This window comes from Bos mutus, chromosome 16, assembly GCF_027580195.1.
Source record: "Bos mutus isolate GX-2022 chromosome 16, NWIPB_WYAK_1.1, whole genome shotgun sequence".
In the NCBI taxonomy this organism is placed as follows: domain Eukaryota; kingdom Metazoa; phylum Chordata; class Mammalia; order Artiodactyla; family Bovidae; genus Bos; species Bos mutus.
In genome coordinates, this window is record NC_091632.1 from 44,511,342 (window position 1) to 44,526,148 (window position 14,807).

General features: G+C 50.9%; 1 protein-coding gene across 1 annotated transcript in view; it reads left to right on the plus strand.

The window, feature by feature from the left end:
* Window positions 1-9,544, plus strand: part of TNFRSF8 (TNF receptor superfamily member 8) — a 77,119-nt gene extending 67,575 nt beyond the window's left edge. The window contains exons 14-15 of the mRNA XM_070385272.1: window positions 376-559; window positions 4,496-9,544. Of these exons, the coding sequence (XP_070241373.1) occupies window positions 376-559; window positions 4,496-4,740 (429 nt within the window). The 3' untranslated portion in view covers window positions 4,741-9,544. The remainder of the gene's footprint in view (window positions 1-375; window positions 560-4,495) is intronic.
* The last annotated feature ends 5,263 nt before the right edge of the window (window positions 9,545-14,807 follow it).

Genomic DNA, 14,807 nt, shown 5'->3' on the forward strand with positions numbered 1-14,807 from the left:
GATAGAAGAGCCTGGCGGGCTACAGTCCTTAGGGTCGCAGAGTCAGACATGACTGAAGCGACTTAGCATGCACTCATCCAGAGTGGTTGTTAATGATTAGCACGTGTTGAGGGCCACATACACGGTAAGCATTGTATGCGATGCTCCACTATCCTTATTTAGTGCCAGTTAAAAACGATGTGCCTTCACAGGGTCCCACATGCAGGAACATCAGGTCATCCGTGCTGAGAAGCCCAGGGTGAGCGCATGGTGGCTTTAAAGCAGAGAAGGAGACTTGCTGGGGGTCTATGGAGATGAAGAAATGCATTCCCCAGCACAGAGACTGGGGGAGGTTGGGGTACCCTGCCTCAGCACCATTTCCTCTGCCCACTGCAGCTGACCAAGAGTGTATCAGTGGCAGACCCAGGCAATGAGGAGCAGGGTTTACTGAGCCGCCCGGCCATGGAGACCTGCCTGGAGAGCCTGCGGCTGCTGGAGGCCAGCCCAGTCAGCAGCCCCCCGTCCCCCACAGACCTACCTGAGCCCCGAGGGACCATGGAGCATACCAACAACAGGATTGGTGAGTCGGCCTGTTTGGGGGGTCCTGGAGTGCTTAGAGGGCAGTGGGAGATGGACCCTGAGCCCCTAACGAGGGACCAGAGACCCTGGGGATGGAAAGCTCAGCAAGGAAGAGGCAGGGGCTCCCCAACCGGCTTTTATAAGTAGGAGATGCTTTTCATGAAGGAGTTAAGCCATTCTCAGGGATATCTACAGCTTGCTCCGCCTCTTCATCCCAATTTAAATTTCTGTAAACTAGAGGAGCCTGGCGGGATACAGCCCATGGGGTTGCAACATTCAGATATGACTTAGCGACTAAACCACCACCACCAAACTAAGAGTAGTCAATACTTCTGACTTCCCGGGGTCATTGTGGGAACTTGTGAAATGATGCTCGCAAAGTTGCCCTGGTGGCTGCGGGGCTCCCTCTGCCTGGTGCCTGCTCTTATTAGAGGGGAAGTAAACACCATCCAGCCCCCAGCACAGGGCCTCTAAGACGGGTGGAGGGAGATGTCAGGAGAGACATCAGCCAAGAGCTGCCTCTTGGCTGATGCGTTCACATTTGGGCACTGTGCGCTGGTCACCTCTCCTTCTGAGGCTCGAGTCAGTCCCTCCGTTTTACAATTGGAGAAACATCGGTTCAGGATGAAGTGATTTCCCTGGTGCCCCAAACTGCAGCCTCCCTCCAGCCAAGGCGAACCTTCCACTCTCAAGTCTTCTTCCTCCTCCTCCCCTCACCCCCATACATCAAGAGCGCTTCTACCAAAACGCATACTTGCCCATATTATACCCCTGCTTGAAGCCCTCCAGGGAGTCCCTGCTCCCTGCAGTGTGAATTCCAGGCTGCTGCTTCTCCTTCCCACCAGGCTCGCCTGCCTCCCAACCCTGCAGGTCTGCTCCCCCTTCTCAGTGGCAGTGTTCTAGTTTTTGGAGCCCTCTCTCACATCTGAGCTTCTCCGTGGGAGCTTCTTCCTCACCTGAAATAGTCAACTCCACCTCCTTGAATCTAGTCAATTCTTTTCTTCTTTGGCTGCACCACATAGCCTGTGAGATCTTAGGCTGCAGTTTGGGGCACCAGGGATCGGACTCATGCCCTTTGCAGGGTAAGTGAGGAGTCTTAATCGCTGGACCACCAGGGGAAGTCTTGAATAAATTCCTGATGTCCCAGGACCTTGCGTATTTGCCTCCTCTCCAGGAAGACTTCCCCGCCCTCTCTACTCTCCTGTCTAGGAGACACCCTCTGGGTACCCCCAGAACCCAGGCCTCTCCACCTTGTGTCCTCAGCTCCCAGCAGTATGACTGTGTTTGCAGCTTCCTCCCCGCCCCACCTGGCTTTAAGCTCCCCAAGAGGCAGGGTCTTAATGGGCTCCATCTCTGTCTTCTCTGGAGAGTTAACCATCACTGAGATCATTCCGAAGAGGCATTTGTGATCATCCTACATATTTCTGTAGCAGGGGTTGGTGGATGGAACTCTGAGGGCAGAACCATTAGCGCCAAACTGAAACTTTTGGAATTGCAGCTTTCAGCAAATTTTATTCGGAGAAGGCAATGGCACCCCACTCCAGTACTCTTGCCTGGGAAATCCCATGGATGGAGGAGCCTGGAAGGCTGCAGTCCATGGGGTCGCTGAGGGTCGGACACAACTGAGCAACTTCACTTTCACTTTTCACTTTCATGCATTGGAGAAGGAAATGGCAACCCACTCCAGTGTTCTTGCCTGGAGAATCCCAGGGGAGCCTGGTGGGCTGCCGTCTATGGTGTCATACAGAGTTGGACAAGATTGAAGCGATTTAGCAGCAGCAGTAGCAAGTTTTATTGGAAAAGGATGTATTTTGGGAAATACTGCTGAAGACATTTTTTGCAAATTTCCTAAGAAGTCCTAGTTTGAATGTTTGAGTCCTTGCTGAGCACAGTGCCTGGAGCCACAGGGCTGGGGCTCTGGGAGTGTTTGGCAGGGGTGGGTAGAGGGAGGTACCAGGCTCCCAGCAGGGCTGGGCCATGGGCAGCCTGGTCTATAAGCCTGGTCTGTAAGCTTGGAGGAGGTCTTTCTGGAACATTCAAGAGATGGTGAGCCCTCTGTTCTTCTGACATCTCCTGAGAGGAGTAACCCCTGGTCCAGTCCCAAGGGGACCACACTCTGGTTACCCCTCTACCCCTGGGCACCAGGCACAGGCAACCCTGTCCTTTCACCTTCACCACCACCACCCACTCACCCCCAACCAACACAACTTCTTTGGATGCTGGAGCCCTGAATGGGGCAGGAAATCCAAGCAGCTTCTGGAAGACCCTCTCCCGCAGGCAGCCCTGTGGTGGTCGGTAGACAGAGCCCAGGGAATCAGGACCCGGGGAACGTGAGGGGGTGACAGCCTGGCCCCCCAGCTTTGGCTGCTTCTACCTGGACAAACATACCCCGCTTCATTCACACCCCTCCTCCTCTATGTCTGTCTGTCTGTCTCTCTCATCTCTGGCCCTGCCTAGTTTCTTCTGTGTTCTCCCTCACCTCACTATCACTGGCTTCTATCTTTTGCCAGCCCTTCTGGTCAGGTTCTGCAGGCTTTAGTGGACGGTGTGTGACTTGAGGCCATGCTCTCTCTTTTGAGGGGTAGGGGGCTCCCAGCCTACAGCTTATTTCATTCTTGTAACCTTCTCTCTCTCCTAGAGGTATCAAAGACCAAAACAGAAAAACTGGATTATGCAATGGGTTGAGGGTGCAGGGGCCCCAAGAATCTTTGGGGGGCTCCTGAATCAGAGGGGTGTAACTGGGTTTCCCAGCAAGGCAGGCATCCTGAACCCCACCCTAGCTCTCAAGTTCCCTCTTGATAGCTTCCCCATTCAGACTCCAGAGAGAGAGTTCTAGGGCTGAGGGGCTGGGAGCTGGCACCCTGCCCTGAGCTCAAGGCCATCAGAAGCTGGGCTACTGGAGTTTGCAGTTAGCTGATCTGGGTGAAAGCCAGGCTCCCTACTTCCCAGCTTCTCTGGCAGCTTACTTAGCTCCCCTGAGACTCCAAAGCCCTGGAAGCAGGAGGTCAGTGGGGGGCGGGGGGGAGGTGGGGCGCGGGTAATGCAGCTAACAGGCTGGGCTGGTTATTCATCCATGCAATTCACACAGGCAGCCCTCCTGTTTGCAAGGCAGGCACACAGCAATAAGAAATAAACACCAAGATATACGGGCCCCTGCAAAGCTGTCCAGATCTCAGGCTCTTGGCAATTATTAACAGGGTTGAGGTTTCTGTAGGATGTGGTCTGGGTTAGGCTGGACTGAAGAGGTTCCTGGGACGCAGAACTTTGAAAACTGGTAGCATCTCAGGAAAACCAGGACATGTTGCCGCCGCCCGCTTCCCCTTCTCCCGCCCGCGCAGTCCCCAGATTTCTGCTTTAGGCACGTGAATAGGTGCTGAAAGGGAAGCTGGGCATGGTGGAGTTTCTTTGGGGATTTCTACTGACTACCTGGTGACCTTGGGCAGGTCATTTAACATCCCTGAGCTCCATCTGTAAATGGGGATCGTATAATAATCGGCCATCTATCTTGTGGAAGTGATGCAAAGATTCGGAAGCTAATGTGTGGAAAACATCCAAGGCGGCAGGCTAAGCTCTGCCAGTGTTCAGTGGCGCTCTTGATATCAACATCGTTGTTCCCTGATTTCCCCCCACTTCTTGCTTTCTCTCCTAACCCTGTCCTCTCCTTTCCTGCCCCATCCCTGCAGAAATGTCGAGAAAATCAGGAGCACCTCCAGTCCTTAACCCCTCTGCAGGCAACTGCTAGCTGTTTTATCTCCTTTGAAGCCCCAAGACACCTGTGAAGTCAGCAGGGTTTATTGTGGATCAGAGTGGCTGTGCGTTCTCCCTGAGGCCACACAGCAGGAGTGGCAGAGCTGGTATAGGGACCCTCCTCTGCCTCCTGGCTTCTGTACAGCTGGGCCCCTGGTCTCCTCACCTCCCCCACCCTTTTGCCTTGCAGAGAACATCTACATCATGAAAGCCGACACCGTGATTGTGGGGACCGTGAAAGCCGAGGTGCCTGAGGGCCAAGGCCCAGTGGGGCCAGCCGGGCCCGAGCTCGAGGAGGAGCTGGAGACGGACTATGCCTCCCACTACCCGGAGCAGGAGACGGAGCCACCGCTGGGCAGCTGTGGGGACGTTATGTTCTCGGTGGAGGAGGAAGGGAAGGAGGACCCCTTGCCCACGACTGTCTCTGATAAATGAGGGCTGGACTGGGGCTGAGAGGGCAGCTGGGTGCCTCTGGAAGGCCATGGTGGCCCTGGTGGCACCACACCGGTGGCAGAGGCCCGTCTGGCTTGAACTGAGGTTCCAGCATCCAGCGGTGGGCCCAGCCTGTCAATATGGGAGGTCCCGCTGTTCTATACTTGTATCCCCACTCAGCGCCTCCCAACCTGGACCTTGGGGAGCCCAGGCCTGTGCGGCAGAGACAGACAAGGGGCTGGATCTGAATGACCAGGAGGGCCTGGGCCCCTTGCCTTCTGCTGCTGCCAAGAAGATGCCCAGAGTCCTGGGTGTCAAACACACACCCCAAGCAGAGGCTGAGGCCACGAGGCACATCCCCCCAGACCCCGCTTTCTCCATCACCCTGGCCTCAGGAGTGATGCCCTCCAGGCCTCACTGCTGTGCGAGCCACCCCTAGTTACTGTGAGTGGCCCTGTGGGCATGGAGCCAATGCCTCTGTTTGTTTCTCCTGAATCAGAAGGGAAGTCAAGAAATGGGGTGTTGTCTGCCTGCCCCGTTTAGGCCGCAGCCACAGCACTGCACTCTGCGGACGTGAGTCCCCAGTCTGGCCTCCAGCCCTGCCTGGGCCACTGGGGCCCTCCTAGCCTTGCCAGTCTGTCAGTGTCCTGTAGCCTGCTCCACAGTGGGCCCAGGGCCCAGCGCATGTCACCGTTCCCGAAGCAAGAGGCCTCCGGGACCCAGCCACCTGAAGATTCTCAGCAGCCATGGTGCCCTTGCCCAGATGGAGGCCCTGCCCACCAGCTGCTGCCTGGAGAAGAGCCTGCTCTGCTTCACCCAGGCGGCTTCCTTGCTAAATGGAGAAGGGGAACTGTGGGCCCTTCTTGGGTTCTCGCCTGCTCTGTGGACACCATGGTCTCTGTCCTGGGTCACGAAGATGCATCCTTCCCAGATCTGCCAGGTACATAGATCCTGATGGTCCCAGGCCCAGCCTCTGGCTCCAGCTGCTCAGCGCCCGTGAGACTGGGTGATTGTGCTCAGTCGTGTCCGAGTCTTTGCCATCCCATGGACCCCACAAGGTGCGACCCCACCAGGCTCCTCTGTCTATGGGATTCTCCGGGCAAGGCTACTGGAGTGGGTTGCCATTTCCTCCCCCAGGGGATCTTCCCCACCCAGGGACTGAACCCTCATTTCCTACAGGTCCGGCCTTAGCAGGTGGATTCTTTACCACTGAGCCACCTGGGAAGCCCAGAAGGCGATTTGGGTGTTTGTGCTCCTGTGGATGTCAAAAAGTTCCCTGGTCTCCCATTCTGCTGGAAAACAAAGAACATTTTGTGGTTCAACCTGGACTTCAGGAGTTTTGCATTTCACAGTAAAGATCGAGTGGCCTGATTTGGGCCTGCGGTGTCCTGCTCTCCTTGGGGCTCTCAGACTCAAGTCAGCAAACAAGCGGCCTTGGAAAAGGAGTATGGGCAGATGCTAAGTCTGCTGTGGCCCCAGGACACACAGTCCAGGCAGCCTGGAGGCTGTTGGAATTACCCGCTGGAAGGCAGGCCGGGGAAAGCTGCTGTTTACTCACCAGCCCACTCAGTCTCTGGAGGAAGTTGAGGCTGGGTCAGGCATCACAAGGGTAGTTACTGAAACCACTCAGATGTTTTGGGGAAAGTTGGAGAGACGCTGGACGCTGTGAGAGACAGTTTACATCAGAACCTGATGTTTATATGGGCTGGACAACTGCCAAAATGCCCTTTGCAAGGACAGTATGGGTGCTCTGCAACCTCCTGCCACTCTCCCCACCCCCCAACCCCAAAGGGCTCTGTAGCTATGACTTGAGGATATTGACATATGCTTCATGGAATGACAGGCTCCCTCGATGGAGGGCCTGTCACAAAACTTTGATCCTTTAAAAATTCATAAGTTCCCTTAGAAAGCAATCACAAGGCTCAGGAAATTCTCCCTGAGATTTGAGTATGTCTGAGTAGAAGGGTCTGAGCGATCTCTCTCCAGTCAGGACAGGGGTTCCCCCTTTCTCTCTGCCCCCAGACACCTAGGCTGTCAGCCTCTGGGGACAAGGAGCCCCCTGCCTGCTGGGACAGCCATTCCCACTGCTGGAGGTTTTTCCCTGTGGATGGAGGCAGACTATTCCTTGTGTAACACCCACTCCCTGGTCAGTCCAAGGCCCAGCCTTTGAGGATATTCAGAATAAAGCCCTCAAGTCCTAAGGTTCCCTTTGGGTAGGAGAGATGCATGGTTTCCCCACGATCCTTCTTCCCTCTGGGCTGAACCCAGCAGCACTCCAGCTTGGGAAAGGGAGTCACTTAGTAGCAGCACGAATGCCCCAGCCTTGGGGAACCCAGAGAGGACCAGGAGTGAATGTAAGCCTTGGGCTTAGAGTCAGAGCTAGGAAGTCAGTCTGCCTCCCTGGTGTCAACAAAAATTCATCTGTCTAAGAAAGAATTGGAAGACTTCATTTGAGCCAAATGTTAGGATTATAACCTGGAAAGAGCGTCTCAGAAAGCTCTGAGGACTATTCCACCCATTAGAAGTCAAGACACAGTTTAAGTTTTTTTTGAGACAGAGGGCTGTACATTAAATGACATATTATTGACCGGTTTACATCATCCAGATCTAAGTGCCATCGTGGTGGGTCATGTGACCCCTTATAAGACCAAGAAGAAATGCCGTGTTTTAATGAATTGTCTTGTTGATGCTATGAGTACGTGACTGGTTGAGCCGGTGTTCCTGCTGATAGAAGTCTGGTTTGATGCATAATAACAGATACACAGTGCAGGGGGAGGAGTTTGTTCAGTTCAGTTCAGTTGCTCAGTTGTGTTCGACTCTTTGCAACCCCATAAATTGCAGCACGCCAGACCTCCCTGTCCATCACCAACTCCCGGAGTTCACTCAAATTCACATCCATCGAGTCGGTATGCCATCCAGCCACCTCATCCTCTGTCATCCCCTTTTCCTCCTGCCACCAGTCCCTCCCAGCATCAGAGTCTTTTCCAATGAGTCAACTCTTCGCATGAGGTGGCCAAAGTACTGGAGTTTCGGCTTTAGCATCATTCCTTCCAAAGAACACCCAGGACTGATCTCCTTTAGAATGGACTGGTTGGATCTTGCAAGAACACCCAGGACTGATCTCCTTTAGGATGGACTGGTTGGATCTCCTTGCAGTCCAAGGGACTCTCAAGAGTCTTCTCCAACTCCACAGTTCAAAAGCATCAATTCTTCGGCGCTCAGCTTTCTTCACAGTCCAACTCTCACATCCATACATGACTACTGGAAAAACCATAGCCTTGACTAGATGGACCTTTGTTGGCAAAGTAATGTCTCTGCTTTTCAATATGCTATCTAGGTTGGTCATAACTTTCCTTCCAAGGAGTAAGCGTCTTTTAATTTCATGGCTGCAATCACCATCTGCGGTGATTTTGGAGCCCCCCAAAATAAAGTCTGACACTGTTTCCCCATCTATTTCCCATGAAATGATAGGACCAGATGCCATGATCTTAGTTTTCTGAGTGTTGAGTTTTAAGCCAACTTTTTCACTCTCCTCTTTCAGTTTCATCAAGAGCTTTTTAGTTCCTCTTCACTTTCTGCCATAAGGGTGGTGTTATCTGCATATCTGAGGTTATTGACATTTCTCCTGGCAATCTTGATTCCAGCTTGTGCTTCTTCCAGTCCAGCATTTCTCATGATGTACTCTGCATATAAGTTAAATAAGCACGGTGACAATATACAGCTTTGACATACTCCTTTCCCTATTTGGAACCAGTCTGTTGTTCCATGTCCAGTTCTAACTGTTGCTTCCTGACCTGTATATAGGTTTCTCAAGAGGCAGGTCAGGTGGTCTGGTATTCCCATCTCTTTCAGAATTTTCCACAGTTTATTGTGATCCACACAGTCAAAGGCTTTGGCATAGTCAATAAAGCAGAAATAGATGTTTTTCTGGAACTCTCTTGCTTTTTCCACGATCCAGCAGATGTTGGCAATTTGATCTCTGGTTCCTCTGCCTTTTCTAAAACCAGCTTGAACATCTGGAAGTTCACAGTTCACGCATTGCTGAAGCCTGGCTTGGAGAATTTTGAGCATTACTTTACTAGCGTGTGAGATGAATGCAATTGTGTGGTAGTTTGAGCATTCTTGGCATTGCCTTTCTTTGAGATTAGAATGAAAACTGACCTTTTCCAGTCCTGTGGGCACTGCTGAGTTTTCCAAATTTGCTGGCATATTGAGTGCAGCACTTTCACAGCATCATCTTTCAGGATTTGAAATAGCTCAACTGGAATTCCATCACCTCCACTAGCTTTGTTCATAGTGATGCTTTCTAAGGCCCACTTGACTTCACATTCCAGGATGTCTGACTCAAGGTGAGTGATCACACCATCGTGATTATCTGGGTCGTGAAGATCTTTTTTGTACAGTTCTTCTGTGTATTCTTGCCATCTCTTCTTAATATCTTCTGCTTCTGTTAGGTCCATACCATTTCTGTCCTTTATCGAGCCCATCTTTGCATGAAATGTTCCCTTGGTACCTCTAATTTTCTTGAAGAGATCTCTAGTCTTTCCCATTCTGTTGTTTTCCTCTATTTCTTTGCATTGATCGCTGAGGAAGACTTTCTTATCTCTTCTTGCTATTCTTTGGAACTCTGCATTCAGATGCTTCTATCTTTCCTTTTCTCCTTTGCCTTTCACTTCTCTTCTTTTCACAGCTATTTGTAAGGCCTACCCAGACAGCCATTTTGCTTTTTTGCATTTCTTTTCCATGGGGATGGTCTTGATCCCTGTCTCCTGTACAGTGTCACTAACCTCAGTCCATAGTTCATCAGGCACTCTATCTATCAGATCTAGTCCCTTAAATCTATTTCTTACTTCCACTGTATAATCATAAGGGATTTGATTTAGGTCATACCTGAATGGTCTAGTGGTTTTCCCTACTTTCTTAAATTTAAGTCTGAATTTGGCAATAAGGAGTTCATGATCTGAGCCACAGTCAGCTCCTGGTCTTGTTTTTGCTGACTGTATAGAGCTTCTCCATCTTTGGCTGCAAAGAATATAATCAATCTGATTTCGGTGTTGACCATCTGGTGATGTCCACGTGTAGAATCTTCTCTTGTGTTGCTGGAAGAGGGTGTTTGCTATGACCAGTGCGTTCTCTTGGCAAAACTCTATTAGTCTTTGCCTTGCTTCATTCCGTATTCCAAGGCCAATTTGCCTGTTACTCCAGGTATTTCTTGACTTCCTACTTTTGCATTCCAGTCCCCTATAATGAAAAGGACATCTTTTTTGGGTGTTAGTTCTAAAAGGTCTTGTAGGTCTTCATAGAACCATTCAACTTCAGCTTCTTCAGTGTTACTGGTTGGGGCATAGACTTGGATTACTGTGATATTGAATGGTTTGCCTTGGAAACGAACAGAGATCATTCTGTCATTTTTGAGATTGCATCCAAGTACTGCATTTCGGACTCTTTTGTTGACGATGATGGCTACTCCGTTTATTCTGAGGGATTCCTGCCTGCAGTAGTAGATATAATGGTCATCTGAGTTAAATTCACCCATTCCAGTCCATTTTAGTTCGCTGATTCCTAGAATGTCGACATTCACTCTTGCCATCTCTTGTTTAACCACTTCCAATTTGCCTTGATTCATGGACCTGACATTCCAGGTTCCTATGTAATATTGCTCTTTACAGCACTGGACCTTGCTTCTATCACCAGTCACATCCACAACTGGGTATTGTTTTTGCTTTGGCTCCATCCCTTCATTCTTTCTGGAGTTATTTCCCCACTGATCTCCAGTAGCATATTGGGCACCTACCGACCTGGGGAGATCCTCTTTCAGTATCCTATCATTTTGCCTTTTCATACTGTTTGTGGGGTTCTCAAGGCAAGAATACTGAAGTGGTTTGCCATTCCCTTCTCCAGTGGACCACATTCTGTCAGACCTCTCCACCATGACCTGCCCATCTTGGGTGGCCCCACAGGGCATGGCTTAGTTTCATTGAGTCAGACAAGGCTGTGGTCCTAGTGTGATTAGTTTGACTAGTTTTCTGTGATTATGGCTTCAGTGTCTGCCCTCTAATGCCCTCTAGTAACACCTACCATCTTACTTGGGTTTCTCTTACCTTGGACGTGGGGTATCTCTTCATGGCTGCTCCAGCAAAGTGCAGCCGCTGCTCCTTACCTTGGACGAGGGGTATCTCCTCACTGCCACCCCTCCTGACCCGCGCAGCCACCACTCCTGGGGCATGGGGTATTAGGTAGTTAGAATAGGGAAAAGGAGTCCAAAATGGCGGTGACTGACATCTATGGTATGGTGACTCAGATTTAACCTGGCTGAAACTGGGGGAGGAGAGAGGAAGCCAAATGGCAGAGAAGAATTCTTATGTTTAAATTTCTCTTGCCTTGCCATAAAAGATGAATTTTATTTCACAGCTTGTCACACTCAGGGGCAGTCTGGGGCCTCCTCTCCACCACAGGCAGCCAGCCAGAAGCCCCCGTCTGACCATGTTTTCCCTGGGGGCTGGAGGAAGGCAACCTCGCCCACCCCACCTCCAGGACTCCAGCCCACACCCAGATCTCACAATCAGCCTGGCCACTGAACCAGCCACTGCCTGTCACGTGGTCCATCCGAGAGCCAGAGAGCATTTCCCTGCCCTGATTGCCCAGCGATGAGGGACCCCGCCTTCACTTCTGGTCATTCTGATGTCCAGGTGGGCAGATGGACAAGGCCCCTGCTGCCTAGAATTGCAATTCCCAGGCTCTGAGGAGTCAGCCCACACGTGCTCACCCCTCTTCCTGAACAGTTGTAGTCAGGGAGTGACAGTAAGTGATGTGTATTGCGGAAACTGTTGCATCAAAGAAGATCCGTTGTTTCCCAAGGCGGTCCTATAAGCTGCAAGCTACTATAAGGTTCTTAGAATCTCTAAGGCCAGGGTCAGTCCCTAAGAGAGAATAAGGGACTGAATCTCTAGAGCATCGCTCCAGCCACAAGAGCCTAAAGGAGGTGTCTTAGGCGTCCTCTCTGTCCGTGGTCACTACTACCTGATTTTAAATAATAATCTATGCAGAGATGAGTGGAGGCTCTGACCAAAGTTCCTTGGGTGCCTTCTCTCTTCCACCCCTTCCTTGACCCTCCCTGTCCTCTAACATATAGCAGTGGGGGAAGTGCAAGGTAGGAGGTGCTGGGGCCAGGATGAGTGGGGGAAGGGATTCACAGTCAGGGCCTGAGAGAAAAGCTATAATGTGTCAGTACCCTCGACTGGGCTTCCCAAGTGACTCAGCGGTAAGGAACCTGCCTGCCAATGCAGGAGATGAAAGAGATGCAGGTTTGATCCCTGGGTCAGGAAGATCCCCTGGAGTAGGAAATGACAACCCACTGCAGTATTCTTGCCTGGAGAATCCCATGGACAGAGGAGCATGTCGGGCTGCAGTCCATGGGGTCACAAAGAGTCGGACATGACTGAACATGCACCCTTGACTGGAAGCCGAAGTGAGCATATTGAAAGCTCCAAGGGAAGCTTCTTGGACCCTAGGGAGAAGCTGGCCGAGCCCACCTTGGGCTCCTGCACCCCACCCCTCTGGGAATCCCATAACCAGGTCAGTGAACAAAGTCATTCTTGAGTCAGATCATGCTCTGTGCTACCTAACCCTAACCCCTAATCTGGGGACTGGTAGAAAGTCCGGAGGGCGTGGCCACCTCTAGCCAGGTGGTCTGGGAGGGCTTCTTGGAGGAAGTGCCTTTTAAGTTCTCCCTGAATGTGACCTGCAAATATCCCAAAGAGGCAGACGGGGGATGGCAAATGCCAAGGTCCTGAGGTGGGAATCCTGGCCCCAGGGTTCAGGAAGCACACTCCCTGGTAGAAGCTTAGTGATCAGGGCAGCCAACTGGGCCAGATCCTGGAGGGCCTGGTGGGCCATTGTAAAGCCCTTAGATTTTATCACCAATATGGTTAAGAACACAGTCTGCATTTCTTTCTGTTTTCCTCCTATTAGAACAATAAACATCCTGGTATTATCTCAGCCACAGGCATGAAAGGCAAACGAGGGGCCTCAAAGGTTGTTTTGACCTACTTCAGAGGGAAGTCGGGGAAGGAGGCAGCAGTAGCTGGTAGCCAGGAAGCAATTGGATGTGTTTTCTCAGAAGGAGCAGAGAGCTGAGACCACATTCCCGGTTAACTTCGCAGCAGCCGTGCACCCTCGGCTGATGTCACTGCGGGGGGAGGGTGAGGGGGAGGTAAGGAGTCTGTCCAGGTTCCCCTTTCTCTGGGTGTCTTCCAGGAGAGGAAAAACCAAACCAAAAGACCCTGGGGAGGCTAGAGGCATTTGTGTTTTGGTGTGGGGCATGGGTCATTTTAGCATGAGGCCCACCCTTTCCTCCCTAGCCCTCCAGCACTTGCCTCTGTCTCATTTCATTACCCTGGCTGCTGATGCAGCAGAGGGGAGGGGCCCATCAGCCTTCAGCCTCCAGCCCAAAGCAGTTCCCAGCTCCTTGGCCTCTGGGAAATCTCTCAAGGGCTTTCAGCTTCAGTTTCCTAACCTGCAAAATGGGCATAATAATTATTTCCCAAGTGGCTTAGATGGTAAAGAATCTGCTTGCAATGTGGGAGACCCAGCTTCAGTCCCTGGATTGGGAAGATTCCCCTAGGGAAGGAATGGCTACCCACTCCAGTATTCTTGCCTGGAGAATTCCATGGACAGAGGAGCTTGGTGGGCTATAATCCATGAGGTTGCAAAGAGTCAGACGTGACTGAGTGACTAACACACACACTCAAGATGGTTGTGAGCTTCACCAGTAACACAGGTAAAGAGCTTGGTGTGGTGCTGGGCATACTTCCTGTTCAACAAATGATATTCATCATATGCAGCATTGTATGAGCTTTAGAGATTACCCAAGACTCTACATTCTTTACATATGGGCTTTGTAGTGATGACTGAAAGATAAAAATTGGCTGAGTATCAGCACTCTGTTTTATGAATTGAGGCTCAGAGAAGTTAAGCCACCAACCCACTGTCACAGCTGGGAAGTGCCAGAGCTGGAATTCAACACTTCAACTCTGGCTGCCTCTATGGTTGGGGCTATGTTCACATTACAGTTACCATCTGGCAATACGTCCTCTGGACCAGTTTCCTTTAGAAAGGTCAATTTTATTCCTCTTTTATGGGGAGGCAGAAACAATTGCACTTCCCTGGTGGCTCAGACAGTAAAGAATCTGCCTGCAATGCCAGAGACCCGGGTTCAATCCCTGGGTTGGAAAGAGCCCTTGAAGGAGGAAATGGCAACTAACTCCAGTATTCTTGCTTGGGAAATCCCATGGACAGAGGAGCCTGGAGGGCTACAGTCCATGGGATTGCAAAGAGTTGGACATGACTGAGCGACTGACACACACAGGGACAGTTGCAAAAGACTGGGTAAACCTTCCTGAGATTAAGTGGCTTTCTGATGCTTCTGACCAGGCAGAAGGGAAACAGAGCTGACCTAGTTGGAGTCTTGTTTCTTGAAGATGCTGTCTTTAAGGGTGGTCTGATTCTGAGGTCAGGGTTGACCTAAGGTTGGGACAGAAGGCTGGGAGGACAGGCAGAACAGAGAACCTGTGCTGGAGAGCTGTGTACTTGAACAGTAACCCCTTGTATCCACACTCTGCCCCATCTCAGGATCCCTGGAAAGGAGGCAGATCAAGAGCAAGCCTTCCCATTTTACAGATGGGAAAACTGAGCCCCATAGAGGTAAACAACCTACCTACGGCCCAGCTTGGTACTTTTTGGTGGAGACAACTTTAGCTGTTCATTGGGACTTGGTGCAGGATCTTAATCCAAATGAACAGTAAAGATCATTTGATGATTTTCATTCTTTTTATTTCTTTCTTTCTTTTCCTTTCTCCATCCATCAGTCCCTCCTTCCCTCCCTCCCTTTCTTTCTTTCTTTTTTTAAAAAATTAGTGTTGAAAGTAACTGTGGTAAATGACTTAGGTTCTTATTTATAAGACAGGTTTGCAGGAGCCAAAATGTTCCTCATAATCAGACAAGAATATTATAGGCAAAGGGCTTTGCAGCTTTGAGGGTATCTGGACTGTGCACAACCCTACGCTTGCTTT